Below are 11,770 nucleotides of genomic sequence, written 5' to 3' on the forward strand. Positions count from 1 at the left end.
ATCATTCAAATATACTTAAATATAATTATAATTATTATAATAATATTATTATTATAATACTAAAAACTAATAGTTTTTAATAAATAATTGTAGTATAATTATATAAATTATGAATCATATAATATTATGTAATAATAATAATAATAATAATAATAATAATAATAATAATAATAATAATAATAATAAAGATATAAAAGTTGAATATTATTAGTTAGGTGTTTCAACCTTAAAATGAGTATAAAATAATTTAATAAAAAATATTCAATTAATTTAATTACTTTAAATAATTAATTTAATTCGATATTTTGTTTTTTATTTATATAATGCAATAAGATGTATGTATAAAACACTAAAAAGAAAGAAGAAAAAGAAGAAAAAAGAAAAAAGAAGGAAGAAGAAACATAAATTAAGGAGGAAAAAGAAAAAAAGAAAGGAAGAAAAAATACTAAAAAGAAAGAAGAAAATGAGAAAAAAGAAAGAATAAGGAACTAAATAAGAAAAAGAGAAATAAGAAAGGAAGAAAAAATAATCACATATTTGGTACCATTTAATTGAAATTTCCAAAAATATCCTCCATGAAAAAAATACATATTTGGTACCTAGGGTTATTTTTGTCACTGGATACCAAAAACGATGCTCCCTCCGTCCCAAGATAAGTGACCTACTTCTTTTGGGTACGGGATTTAAGGAATGATATTTAAATAAGTTAAAGTGGAGAGAGTAAAGTATGAGAGAGGGAAAAGTAGAGGAGAGAAGAGAGAATAAAGTAGGTGGAGAATAAAGTAAGAGAGATGACTTTTTGCTAAAAATGGAAATAGGTCACTTATAGTGGGACACCCCAAAAAGGAATACAAGTCACTTATCTTGGGACGGAGGGAGTATAAAATAAAGATTTTAAGTACTATTTATATGCGAAAGTGAAAGATCAGGTACCATTTATGTAGTTCCCTCTATTTAAAAAAAAATGTGGCAAAATTATTACGAGTCATAAATAATGAATTGAGTAAAGAATTGCCTAATAACTAATGTGGTTCATTCCCCAAATCAATCTAGTCAACTACTTTTAGTTGAAGTTCCAATGAATGAATAGTTACAGCCACCATTTATGACTGTTGGTCAAATGATGACATCCAATTCTTCAAATTCAAACAAAAAATGCATCATAAATTTATTTTCCAAATAATGATACATTTTTCCACTCAAGATGTCCATAATATAAATCCATTTATTTTATTTTTATTTTAATAAGTCAGTCTTATACTATTACTAAAGTTTAATGTTATATAACTCTATATTTATAATAATTGAACCACACTACCAATATTTTCTATTTATATTCTAACAAATTGAATACAAAGTAGTTAGGAGCGTAATTTACTACATTTTGCCAAAAAAACAAGTTGACTTGTGTAGTAGTTAAATTATATGAAACGCAATAAATAACAACCCAAAAAGCGAGACTATAATTAAATAGAAAAAAGGACTTAAATATTTTAATCATAAAAACAACTCATCTTTACCGATTCGTCGAGAAACCAATTCTTCTGAAACAATTTCATCATTCAATTCCGCTAACAAGAGTTATGGCTACCATTGAATTGCTGCTAATCGTATGCCTAGCCGTCGTTGCGTCAGTGCGTGGGATTTCCGAGGTCGACGCGCTCAACGCGTTTCGCCAGAGCTTGACTGACCCGGATAAGGTGCTTGAGAACTGGGATCCCAACCTCGTCAGCCCTTGCACCTGGTTCCACGTCACCTGCAATGATGATGACCGCGTCACCCGCGTGTATGTCTCTGTATCTATCCATCTCTTATGCTAATTATTTTCGCAATTCTCTGTAGATTTGGTTGCATATTTTTTTGTGATTAAGTGCCTAAGTAGCGGTTAATCCACCAGCTGCAGTGATTTCAGTTAATCGCTGCAGTTGTGATTGAAAATCTTGAGCTGTTGATGCCTGAATCAAACTGTGCTAATCATCAATTTTTCCCTATTGTTTTCATGTGCTTTATATTAAGTTCCCTATTTGAAGGTTTGTTTGTTCCTTCAGAGGCATTTGAAACACCAAATTGTGTTTTGATTTTAGCAAAAAACTGGTAGGGCTAGTAGTGATATATTGATATGATCTCCAAATTGTAGTTTTGAATGAGATTAGGTATGTTCATTCTGATTTCGAAATGGTATTGTTAACTACATAGATTGACAGATTTATGTGGCGGAAACAATACTATACTTGAAGATGCTTTTGTGGTGCGTTGTTGATATATAGGCGATTAGATGTTTCACATTGTAGAATAACTTTCCTTCTGATTGATCTTTCGCAGTATTACTAAGTACTACTAACTGACTTGTTACATTTCTGTTTGCTTTGCGATGCTCGTGTTTCTCAAACTAATTAACATGTCTTCATTTTTTGGATAGGGACCTCGGTAACTCGAATTTGTCTGGTCATCTAGTGCCTGAGCTTGGGAAACTTGAGCATCTTCAGTATCTGTGAGTATATTATGTAAATGTCTGATTTTGATCAGACGGGCATTGATTGACGACTAGTTTTGTCTCTGTAAAAAAGTTTCTTTGTGACTTTACTGATTGTTGAAATCTTGTTTGCGACACTTGCGTTTCCCCCCACCCCACATCATTAGTGTACCTTGGCTTAGAGCGTAATGCTAAAGGACACTTCATTGTGCAGGGAGCTTTACAAAAATAACATTCAAGGGACAATCCCGACTGAGCTTGGTAACTTGAAGAACCTAATTAGCTTGGATCTATACAACAACAACATATCCGGCAAAATACCTCCATCACTCGGAAACTTGAAGTCACTCGTTTTTTTGTAAGTTTCTTTACATGATCATGATTGCGTCTTCATGTGAATTAGTTTGTCTGTATGTTGTTTTTGTGCTTCCATCTTTAGCACTAGCTGCCTAGTGCGGTAGTGCCTATCCCCCTTTTTTAGACATAAATGTGCAAATGGCTCGAGGAACTGCAAATGGAGTAAGCTTTTGGTTTTTTGCAGGCGTCTCAATGATAATCGACTAAATGGGCCGATCCCAAGGGTTCTTACTGGTATTTCTTCATTGAAAGTTGTGTAAGTACCTGACTTTGATCACCACCTTACCTCCTAGAGTGTTAGATGACGAGAAACGGTTAGTTGATCAGTATTTATCTGCATCTGGTTCAGGGATGTTTCAAATAACAATTTGTGTGGCACTATACCTACCAGTGGTTCATTTGAGCACATCCCCTCAAACAAGTAAGATTATTGATTGAGTTGCTGCTTCAATTCAGATCTCTCTTTTCTCTCGCTCTCTCTAAGGGACGTATAATTTGAATTTTGCAGCTTTGAGAACAACCCTCGCCTGGAAGGGCCAGAGCTGCAGGGGCTTGCTACTTATGATACAAACTGCTCATGAAGAAATGGGTGGTAGATGATGGACAGCTTCACAAAGCACAGCTATCTCTAGTCTTGATTATGTTCTCTTAAAATTATGTGTGTTTGGTGTGTGTGCAAAATGTGGCATAAGATGCTGTGTTATAAAGTAACTACAGTTTTCAAGTATGGATGAAAGTTTTAACCCAAGAACAGCAATGGGACATCAATGTAAAATTTCAGTATTGAGCTATGTTATGTTGCATTTTACTGATGGGCCAGAGACTAAAAATGCCTCTACTACTACTATAAACTGAGATCATTTAGCTACACGCAAAAAAAAGAACTTAATGAAATGCGAAAATAGTTGAAGATTAATAATAGGATAATTTTATCATTAGTTAAGGCTAGTTAAACGACATTTGAGCTATATTAAACAAAATTCTCCTTAAATATGCTGAAAACATTTTAGAAAGTCATGACTGTGGTACGCTACAACTTTATTGAAGAATTAAAACTTTCATACATATATTCCTCGTCTTCTAAAAATAGAAACTTTGGAAATGGTATGAATTTTAATATAAAATTGATAAAATTAAAATAAAAATAGAAAGAAAAAGTCATTGAAATATTATTAATGAAGAATATAACTCACCTTGTAAAAGAAAAAAACTTTTCGAAAATAGAAGTAGATTAATTTTGTGAAATGAATCGAAATAAATAAAGAAAACTATTATTTTAGGACGGAGGAAATACATATCTTAGTCGTATTATTGGAGTAACAAATATTTGCCCACAAATTTGTCAAAATTGATCATACATGTATTTTATGGAAGGAACAATTATATGATTTCCAGGTATTCTTTAGTTATTAATCACTTTATTAACTAAATTTATGTAGCATTATAAATTGATCAACTTAAAAGAAAAAAAAGGAAAAAAACACATTAAAAGCGTTATGCATCGCGGCAGCAGCATGGCCGCTCCCTTCCGCGCCCCCTTTTCACCGGCAGGCGGATGTTCTACTCCCACAAACAACAAAATCAACGAATCTGATAAATCGTTTCAGCAATGGACCATTACAAGATTTTGGGGGTTCATAAGAGCGCGACCAAGGAAGAGATCAAGCAAGCTTTCCGTAAATTGGCCATGGAATTTCACCCCGACAAACACTCTCAATCTCCCAAGAGCTTGAAAGAGTCCGCCACCGTCAAATTCAAGCAGCTTTCGGAGGCCTACGAGACTCTCATCGACGATCGCAAGCGCGCCGATTACAATCTCAGAAGAAACGCGTACGCCCCTAATCCAAATCAAAGTAAGCGATACGATTACCACTACAGCGGCGGCGGATATAGCTATAGAGATCCTTATGCTAATAGGTATAGTGGTTCGGCGAGAAGAGGCGGCGGCGGTTTCGTGAGATTTGAGATGGGGCTTCGCTATCTCACCACAAAAAGTTTTCTTCTCAATGCCACTCTTTTCAGGTGATTAAATTTAACTCTTTTCTTCTTTCTTAATTTTTTGGTTAGTGTGGACTAATTGTTAGCTACTCTGTATGATTTCATTGTTAATGACACGATTGAAGTGAAGTGATTGTTGAAAGTGTGCGATTCTATTGAGATATCTTATGATCCAAATTTCAAGAGAAGAATTTGGAAGTCTGGAATTTGTATTGATGTTTAAGTAAAAGTTTGAACCAATTTTGCCAATTGGGGTAAAATGGTTACTTTAGAAGTTGATGAAGCAAAAAGATCAAACTTGGCAAGTCCAAAAACCGGATCACCAGATGTATTCTTTCTGATTAATTCTTGAGATGATATTCTAGATGCTTGGTTTTTGGATTGAAATGTCACATTTAGTTTTGCAAGACAACAAAAATGCTTTAGAGGTAGATCAGACAGATCCTCGTCTTTCTGTTTGTGTGAGTGATAGCAGCTTAGAAAAACTACATTGTGAACTCTTGAGATTATAAATAACTTTCTGAGGAAATTTCAACATCTCATAGATCATGGGGCTGATGTTTTTTCCCCAAAATAAAACCAAGTTCGGCTTAAATAATGAAGCAAATAATGGTGTAGTGAATGTTGATATTGTAGCAACGATGATGACGACAATGACGCCCTTAGGCGAGATGCTAGGTCAGTGCTCTGTCAAAGCAATTTCTGCTTAAAGCTTAAATAAACCACACTATTTTGCTTAGGTACTGTGTTTGTTGAGTCTCATTTCAGTGGTGTTTCTAGAGCATTCCTAATTTTCTTTCCTATATACAGTATATGTAGAGAATTTAGTAGTATATGTTGCCCTATCTTGTGCTTCTTGTTCAAATGTGTTAAAGATTGTTATATGCAGTGCGTTTTACACTATAAATTTCCGATCAAATCGAATTTCTTGGATAAATTCACATCTCAGCATGCATTTATATATGTGATCCTTTATTTGGTTTTCTCTACTCACTCACATAATCTCTGCATCAGTATCTTGTTAGGTGGGATGTATATCATTGATGCTAGCGGCAAGGCACTATGGAAGATGCAGAATACGGGGGTAAACTCTCTACTTTTATCCTTTGCTTCCGTGCTTCTCTTTCAATTTCTCGCTCAATGTTAAATAACATCATCAATGTAAGATATATCTCTGCGTTTTAATCAATTGAAGATTCTTGAATTGCAGAAATCTTTCGAAGAGACGATGGAGTCCATTGAAAAAGCTAAAGCTAGCAAGGATAACTCAGATTGAGAATATCTCAAGTTCTGATGAACGAGCCTGATGCATGGTTTTGGGCACCAGTCTGAGTGTGGTGTATCGATACAACAATTGCATACTGCAATTCTTTGTGTGTGTATTGATCATTGAGCCTTATTCAAATAATTCATCCTACTTCATTGTCGGACGCACAAACATGGTTTTGTTTTGATGTTTGGAAGAAAGCTGGTGAAGTTTGGATTGACTTAAAATTGATATGTTATGTGAATATTGTAACGTAGAGAGTTATGTGTATGATGTATACATAGTGTGGTGTAAAAGTGCAATTTGAAATCAGTGATCCATGTTTACAGAGACGAAGGTGACAGTTATGTCTATGTTGTATACATAGCTTGACTAAGAGTAATAATAAGTAAACTCTAAAATGAAATCAACTAACCTTATTTGTATAGTAGTACTATATTTATATGAAAATGAATGACTGCTTGTTTACTTTTTATTAATACCACATGAAGACATCAATGAAAGGTAAAATCTCCATACAAGAACAAGTTTCGATACAATTTCAGCTTCAACTATACTTACAAAGTTACAAACATAGAAGTACGCACTTGATTCATATATATCACAACCAACGAAACGCTTTCTCTCATCTTATTCCTCAAAGAATACAATCATGAAAAAACTGGAAACATGAAAAACTGGGGTCTATCTATGAAAACGAAGGAACTAGACTAAATACACTGGCCAAAAACATCTTGATATGATGATACTAGCAATATCAGAAAAGTAGAACGCTATGCAAAAGGATTGCCCCCGGTGGATGAAACAGGGCCTTGAGCAGGACTGCTCCTGCAAGAACACGCCAACTAATTACGATTGAAGAAAATGAAAGAAAAAAATGAGGCCCGTCTACTAGAGCTGATGTAGCAATGAGTTGTTTCATGGACTACTACTAGATTAAGACATGAATCACAAAAAAATTATAATTACTTCATCAAAACCTTTGCTTCATTTTAATCCTATCACAATTTTATCCATGTGGCAAGAAAGAGACACAAATAGATTGATTTAGCAAAAGTCTAATATGAGTTCAAAGATAAACTTACGGTATGTGGGTGGTTGGCACTTGCCCGACTATATACCCCAAAGAGCCTGCTGAAAAAGCAGAGGTTTGGCGTGATGTACAGTCGGAAAGGAAAGTTTTAAAATAACAATGCAAAAGAAATGAGAATACCATTTGGAGGGTCAAATGCAACAGCACCAGGGATATATGGAACTGTATTTTGGGTAAACCACGATTCATTCACATCATTAACATAAGTAGCCAGTCCCTGATTACTCGGAAGAGCTGCTTGCAACGAGCTCATGTCCCAGAATTGAGTCTAAATAAGGTCATACAGTCAGAATCCTTGAGAGCATGCAGAAACACTAGAAACAAAACAAGAAATAGAATATACCATATTAGTTGGTGCCAAGTCTGCATCACAGGGAAAATCAAATGGATTTGTAGGCTTATGGGCAGTTGCAACTGGATGTACTCCAGCCTAAAATAACAGTAGAAAAAAGAGCAACAAGAAACACAATGAGTTCAGATAAAAATGAGTGTCCGTTGAGACTATCAGACATAAGAAAGAGAGATAATTAAATCAACCTCCGGAACAAAGGAGAAACTCTGCAATGCCATACTCGAATGCAAAGATACACTAGTTGAAGGAGGTTGGATCCCATATGAAGTTCTAAAATTCCCATTGCTAGGCAGAACCTGCAGGATACATTTTGCAAATAAGCCCAAGAAGAGAATCAGTTACATCAAAAGTGCAAGGGACACCAACCTCATACACACCACTGCCAAGAGATCTATTATCATTTGAATCATATAGAACTGGAGCTTGACCTCTATCTTCTAGTTTGTATTCAACTGGTTGTTTTCCAGTGGAATAATCGAATGCATTCCATTCCTGCAGCATACAAAAAAAGTACACTAAAAAATCTACAAACTTGAATTTTACAACTTCAAGTCCTTTATCACCTTGTACAAATAATGCTAACCTGAGTGTTATTTGTGGTGGTTTCGGCATTTTGTAGGTTGTCCTGCCAGAGTGCATGTGTCAACGCACTGTGTTCAAGACTTGGTGGGTCCTTTTGATTAGATGCACAATGATCAAGTGAGAAAGGGTTAAAAACTAGCAGATTATTTCCATCAGACGATGGCACAGCAGCAGGGGTAGAATTTTTACTGCCCATAATCAATGAGTTCTGAGATACATCAAAAGTTGCCCATGCTTCTTTCTGTGCCATCACCACATCAGAAGTCATGCCATCGAAGCCAGCAATTGGTTGTGGCTGAGGCAGCCCCGCGAATTCTAATGTTGCAGGTAGTAGAGTTTCTGATGGTTGCTGCTCTGTGAGAGTTGGAGCTGAAGATATAGGAGATTGCTGAAACAAATCAAGGGGTTGGGGTAACAATGTCTCTGGTGATTGCGAATTGCAAACAGTTTTAGGAGAAGTGGTGTTTTGTGGAGAAAAGGGTTCATTGAAGAGGTCCAAACCATTGAAGCTACTGGATGCTGAAGATTGAGGAAGAGAGGGAAGTGGTGAAGCTTTTTCTTGGGATGTCCCAACAGACTGTTGGGCTTCAGCAGCAGCCACTGAGCTTACAGATTTGAAGGACATGGAATCAAATGATCCGATACTTCCCAAAGATGAAGTTCTCTGCACATAAGAATACTGCAATCAAGGACTGAGTTAACTAAGACTGCGCTTTCAATTTATATAAGATTATCAACGACAGGGACACACTAAAATGAAGGGATACTCTCCTACTAGAATGTCATAATTCCGTCTGATGCATTTCTTACCTGTGGATGCCCGACTCTCCTACTTCCATCATGTGCTTTTGAACTATGTAAAAACGTGTGATGCCCGTGCACCTCATTTGTGAAATTACTCGAAGTCTCGCTTTCACTGAAGGGGCTCCAGGTTTCTCTCTGGAAGTTAGGTGAGAGCACATCAGATCTGAATGGATCGCCTCCACTAGAGACAGAATAATCTGAAACTCTAGGCCAAGATCCCTCATTTGCAAACCTCTCATCATATGCTTGATCACTAGATTGACCAGGACTCGAGAAACTAGACAACTTCCCATCGTAAAGACCGCGGTCTGAACCGGGTTTTCTGCCAAGTGAAGGTATGGGCTTCCCATAACGCCTTTCTTCATATTGAAAATCATAAGGTGGACTTTGAGAGAAAGAATGATAAGAGCTTGCTCGCCTCGTCTCATCTTCATGGCTTCTTATGGTCTGACAAATCAAGTAATGATATTCAACTTTGATGTCAAATACGTAAATAGATGGCACTCTAAATATAATATCGAGTTTTTTAGTAGTATCATTCTCTTCTAGAGGTCCAACCTGAGGATCTCTTGGAGGCTTTTCAGGCATCTTTTCAATAGCATATCTCTTGTCCACATAAACATGCTTTATAAACTCACGAACTCTATCAGGATTGCTGCAAGACAAAAATGTACATGTAAGAATATTTTCTTTCTTGTAAAAGACATGAAAAATAAAGTAATAGAACTGAAACCTATTATCTGGAAGCCTCTGGCTTTGTGGGTCCCAGGCCTTCAAAAATAACTCCCGTGCACGCTGAAATAAAAATTAGCATAAGTAAAATCAAGGGGAATGCTGGAACCGGGCAAAGATCTACCGACACATTTACCTGATTACCACCTTTCTGAAGTTCATCCACTTCTTGAGAAGTAAACTTAGCCATGGAAACAGACTTAACACGATGAGTGAACTCACGGCTGCATCTCAAACATACTGGTATGTCAATATGAATCTAGAACCGAATGAGCATGCACCATCAAAGATATAGGACAAATAAGAGTATCAATATTACATAAGAAATTGACAAGCACGGTACATGCTTGCTTTGAAACATAGTTAACAAAAAAACTCAAAACGCGCAGGCCTAATATCAATTATCAACTGTCTTGTTTAGTTGTCTCAAGATACATCTGTTACTAATCACAATATGATAGTTCCATGCTACAGACTAGAGAGTAATGGATCAATTAAAGTATCTCAAAATTTATTTTCCAATCTATACATCAAATTTTACAAAAGGTATCTCCCCAAAATCTCAATTTCTTGAAGTCCAAGAGAAAAATAATAGTACTAGTATATTTTACAAACTCCGCAACATTAGTTATAAGGTTCGAACTCTTTTAATAAACCTACACTTAAATGAAAAGCTGCACCAAAACTATTAAGCATTGTTACCACCTATAGTTTTATTAGTAACATAAAGAAAACTTGGATGAAAAGACAAATACTCACTGCACTCCACTGCACGGCATACAAATAAATGTCCAAAAGTTCGTGCACACATATTGGGGACCCTGCAGCCACAAAATTGAAAGAAAAAAAATTCTCAAGAGACAAGATTTTCAAACCAGGATATGAAAAACTAAACCAGAATGATTAGCTTCATGAAAGCTCAAGATTACCAACTTCTCACTGATAAAATTCTTGATGGAAAAAACTTGATAATCTAAAGACTCCAATTAAAAGTACAATCAATGAAAAGCTGGAAATCAACTAAACGAAGATAACATCTGCACTCACCAATTTATAAAAGGAAAAAGAATAAATCGCAAGGGAATAAAATCATAACTAGAATAAGCTTTATCCTAAAAAGAACCTATCTTCACGTAGGCACAATAGTCCCAACTTCTCACTAACTGAAAATTGTTGGAAAAGAAGAAAAACAAAAACGAAATCTTCGAAGATTCCAAGACCCCCGCACGTTCAATTGAAAAGCTGGTAATCACTGAAAACCTTTTACAGCCAATTCACCTCAAAGCTTAAACTAACAAGTGAGTTCTAATTATAAGAAACGAGTGGTGCTAACTATCAATTCACCAAATACTGCATTAAGGCACGCATTTCTATCGGAAAAAAATCAGTGATGCGAAAGAAAATTAGAGTACCAAGCTGTTGCAGTTGATGCATCGGCGATTGGGAGGGAGCTTCATCAAACCCCTGATAATTTTCTCGTTTCTCACCTCATCCCTTTTGCTTCCCATTTCGCGAAAATCTTCAAATCGCAAGGCGTAAGCTATAAATCAAGTAATCAATGAAAATATTGAGATGAATATGATTGATTGAAAAATTTAGGGTTTTTAGATTTGTTTTGTTCTCCCTATCTTCAAAATTGAGAGAGCGTTACTCTGAATTGAATCAGCTCCCTCTCTCAGTCTCTGGTTTGAGAGAGGCTTCAGTTATGATTGATGTATAATTATTGGCTTATTGCCGTTAGGAAACACTAACGCCAGAATCTTTCCAGGGGTGCAGCGTTTAATGTAGCCGTGGTTCGGTTTGGAAGATGGAGAATCGTCCTGGCTATATAAAATACAGTGTGGATTGATGATTAACAATAGTGATTGGAATGTTTGGATGGCTACTTTATTTCATAACATGGAAATACAATAAATACTAGTAGTAGTATAACATTTATTATTGTCAACATTTCAAGACAGAAAGCAAAGAGTTGACCGACTATGTCCTTATTTTGATAGTATTCAAAATGTTCATATTTCTTTTCAATTTATCTTATTTAAGATGATCATTTTTTATATTTGAAAGTAAATTCTATACCATTTAAAAATATGTAGATATTTTGAATGGAAC

At 35.5% G+C, this 11,770-nt stretch overlaps 3 protein-coding genes across 7 annotated transcripts; 2 read left to right on the forward strand and 1 right to left on the reverse strand.

Moving 5' to 3' along the window:
- The first annotated feature begins 1,490 nt into the window (after nucleotides 1-1,490).
- Nucleotides 1,491-3,621, forward strand: LOC125186779 (leucine-rich repeat protein 1-like). Its single transcript, XM_048083223.2, has 6 exons — nucleotides 1,491-1,786; nucleotides 2,420-2,491; nucleotides 2,688-2,831; nucleotides 3,015-3,086; nucleotides 3,180-3,251; nucleotides 3,339-3,621. The coding sequence occupies exons 1-6, from the start codon at nucleotides 1,584-1,586 to the stop codon at nucleotides 3,409-3,411; spliced, it is 636 nt and encodes a 211-aa protein (XP_047939180.1). The 5' UTR covers nucleotides 1,491-1,583; the 3' UTR covers nucleotides 3,412-3,621.
- Nucleotides 3,622-4,322: 701 nt separating this feature from the next.
- LOC125187304 (Chaperone DnaJ-domain superfamily protein) lies at nucleotides 4,323-6,442 on the forward strand. The gene is made up of 3 exons (XM_048083868.2): nucleotides 4,323-4,852; nucleotides 5,843-5,912; nucleotides 6,039-6,442. The coding sequence occupies exons 1-3, from the start codon at nucleotides 4,440-4,442 to the stop codon at nucleotides 6,102-6,104; spliced, it is 549 nt and encodes a 182-aa protein (XP_047939825.2). The 5' UTR covers nucleotides 4,323-4,439; the 3' UTR covers nucleotides 6,105-6,442.
- Nucleotides 6,443-6,589: 147 nt separating this feature from the next.
- On the reverse strand, nucleotides 6,590-11,502 carry LOC125188717 (putative ADP-ribosylation factor GTPase-activating protein AGD14). Of its 5 annotated transcripts, none has more exons than XM_048085730.2 (14): nucleotides 11,310-11,500; nucleotides 11,071-11,177; nucleotides 10,418-10,479; nucleotides 9,795-9,882; nucleotides 9,660-9,721; nucleotides 9,485-9,581; nucleotides 8,933-9,373; nucleotides 8,124-8,801; nucleotides 7,907-8,032; nucleotides 7,726-7,836; nucleotides 7,532-7,618; nucleotides 7,309-7,456; nucleotides 7,181-7,229; nucleotides 6,590-6,923 (listed from the first exon to the last, which is right to left on the reverse strand). In XM_048085730.2, exons 2-14 carry the CDS (start codon nucleotides 11,164-11,166, stop codon nucleotides 6,869-6,871), a joined length of 2,100 nt encoding a protein of 699 aa, XP_047941687.2. In that variant the 5' UTR covers nucleotides 11,167-11,177; nucleotides 11,310-11,500; the 3' UTR covers nucleotides 6,590-6,868. The 5 variants fall into 5 exon arrangements, with proteins under 5 accessions (XP_047941687.2, XP_047941686.2, XP_047941688.2 ...); XM_048085729.2 differs by having other exon boundaries at nucleotides 11,071-11,198; XM_048085731.2 differs by having other exon boundaries at nucleotides 7,181-7,226; nucleotides 11,071-11,502.
- Nucleotides 11,503-11,770: the final 268 nt, after the last annotated feature.

This window comes from Salvia hispanica, chromosome 5 (assembly GCF_029641045.1).
Source record: "Salvia hispanica isolate PSC_SH4W2 chromosome 5, Shi_PSC_v1, whole genome shotgun sequence".
Classification (NCBI taxonomy): domain Eukaryota; kingdom Viridiplantae; phylum Streptophyta; class Magnoliopsida; order Lamiales; family Lamiaceae; genus Salvia; species Salvia hispanica.

Bases quoted from the DNA above. Each gene is read 5' to 3' on its own strand.
- LOC125186779 (XM_048083223.2), top strand. From the start codon at position 1,584: ATGGCTACCATTGAATTGCTGCTAATCGTATGCCTAGCCGTCGTTGCG. The intron at 2,492-2,687 runs GTGAGTATATTA...TTCATTGTGCAG, and splicing joins CTTGAGCATCTTCAGTATCT to GGAGCTTTACAAAAATAACA. The intron at 3,087-3,179 runs GTAAGTACCTGA...CATCTGGTTCAG, and splicing joins ATTTCTTCATTGAAAGTTGT to GGATGTTTCAAATAACAATT.
- LOC125187304 (XM_048083868.2), top strand. From the start codon at position 4,440: ATGGACCATTACAAGATTTTGGGGGTTCATAAGAGCGCGACCAAGGAA. The intron at 4,853-5,842 runs GTGATTAAATTT...TCTCTGCATCAG, and splicing joins CTCAATGCCACTCTTTTCAG to TATCTTGTTAGGTGGGATGT. The intron at 5,913-6,038 runs GTAAACTCTCTA...CTTGAATTGCAG, and splicing joins GGAAGATGCAGAATACGGGG to AAATCTTTCGAAGAGACGAT.
- LOC125188717 (XM_048085730.2), bottom strand. From the start codon at position 11,166: ATGGGAAGCAAAAGGGATGAGGTGAGAAACGAGAAAATTATCAGGGGT. The intron at 8,033-8,123 runs GTTAGCATTATT...TGTATGCTGCAG, and splicing joins CCACCACAAATAACACTCAG to GAATGGAATGCATTCGATTA. The intron at 7,619-7,725 runs GTTGATTTAATT...CTGTTATTTTAG, and splicing joins GTTTCTCCTTTGTTCCGGAG to GCTGGAGTACATCCAGTTGC.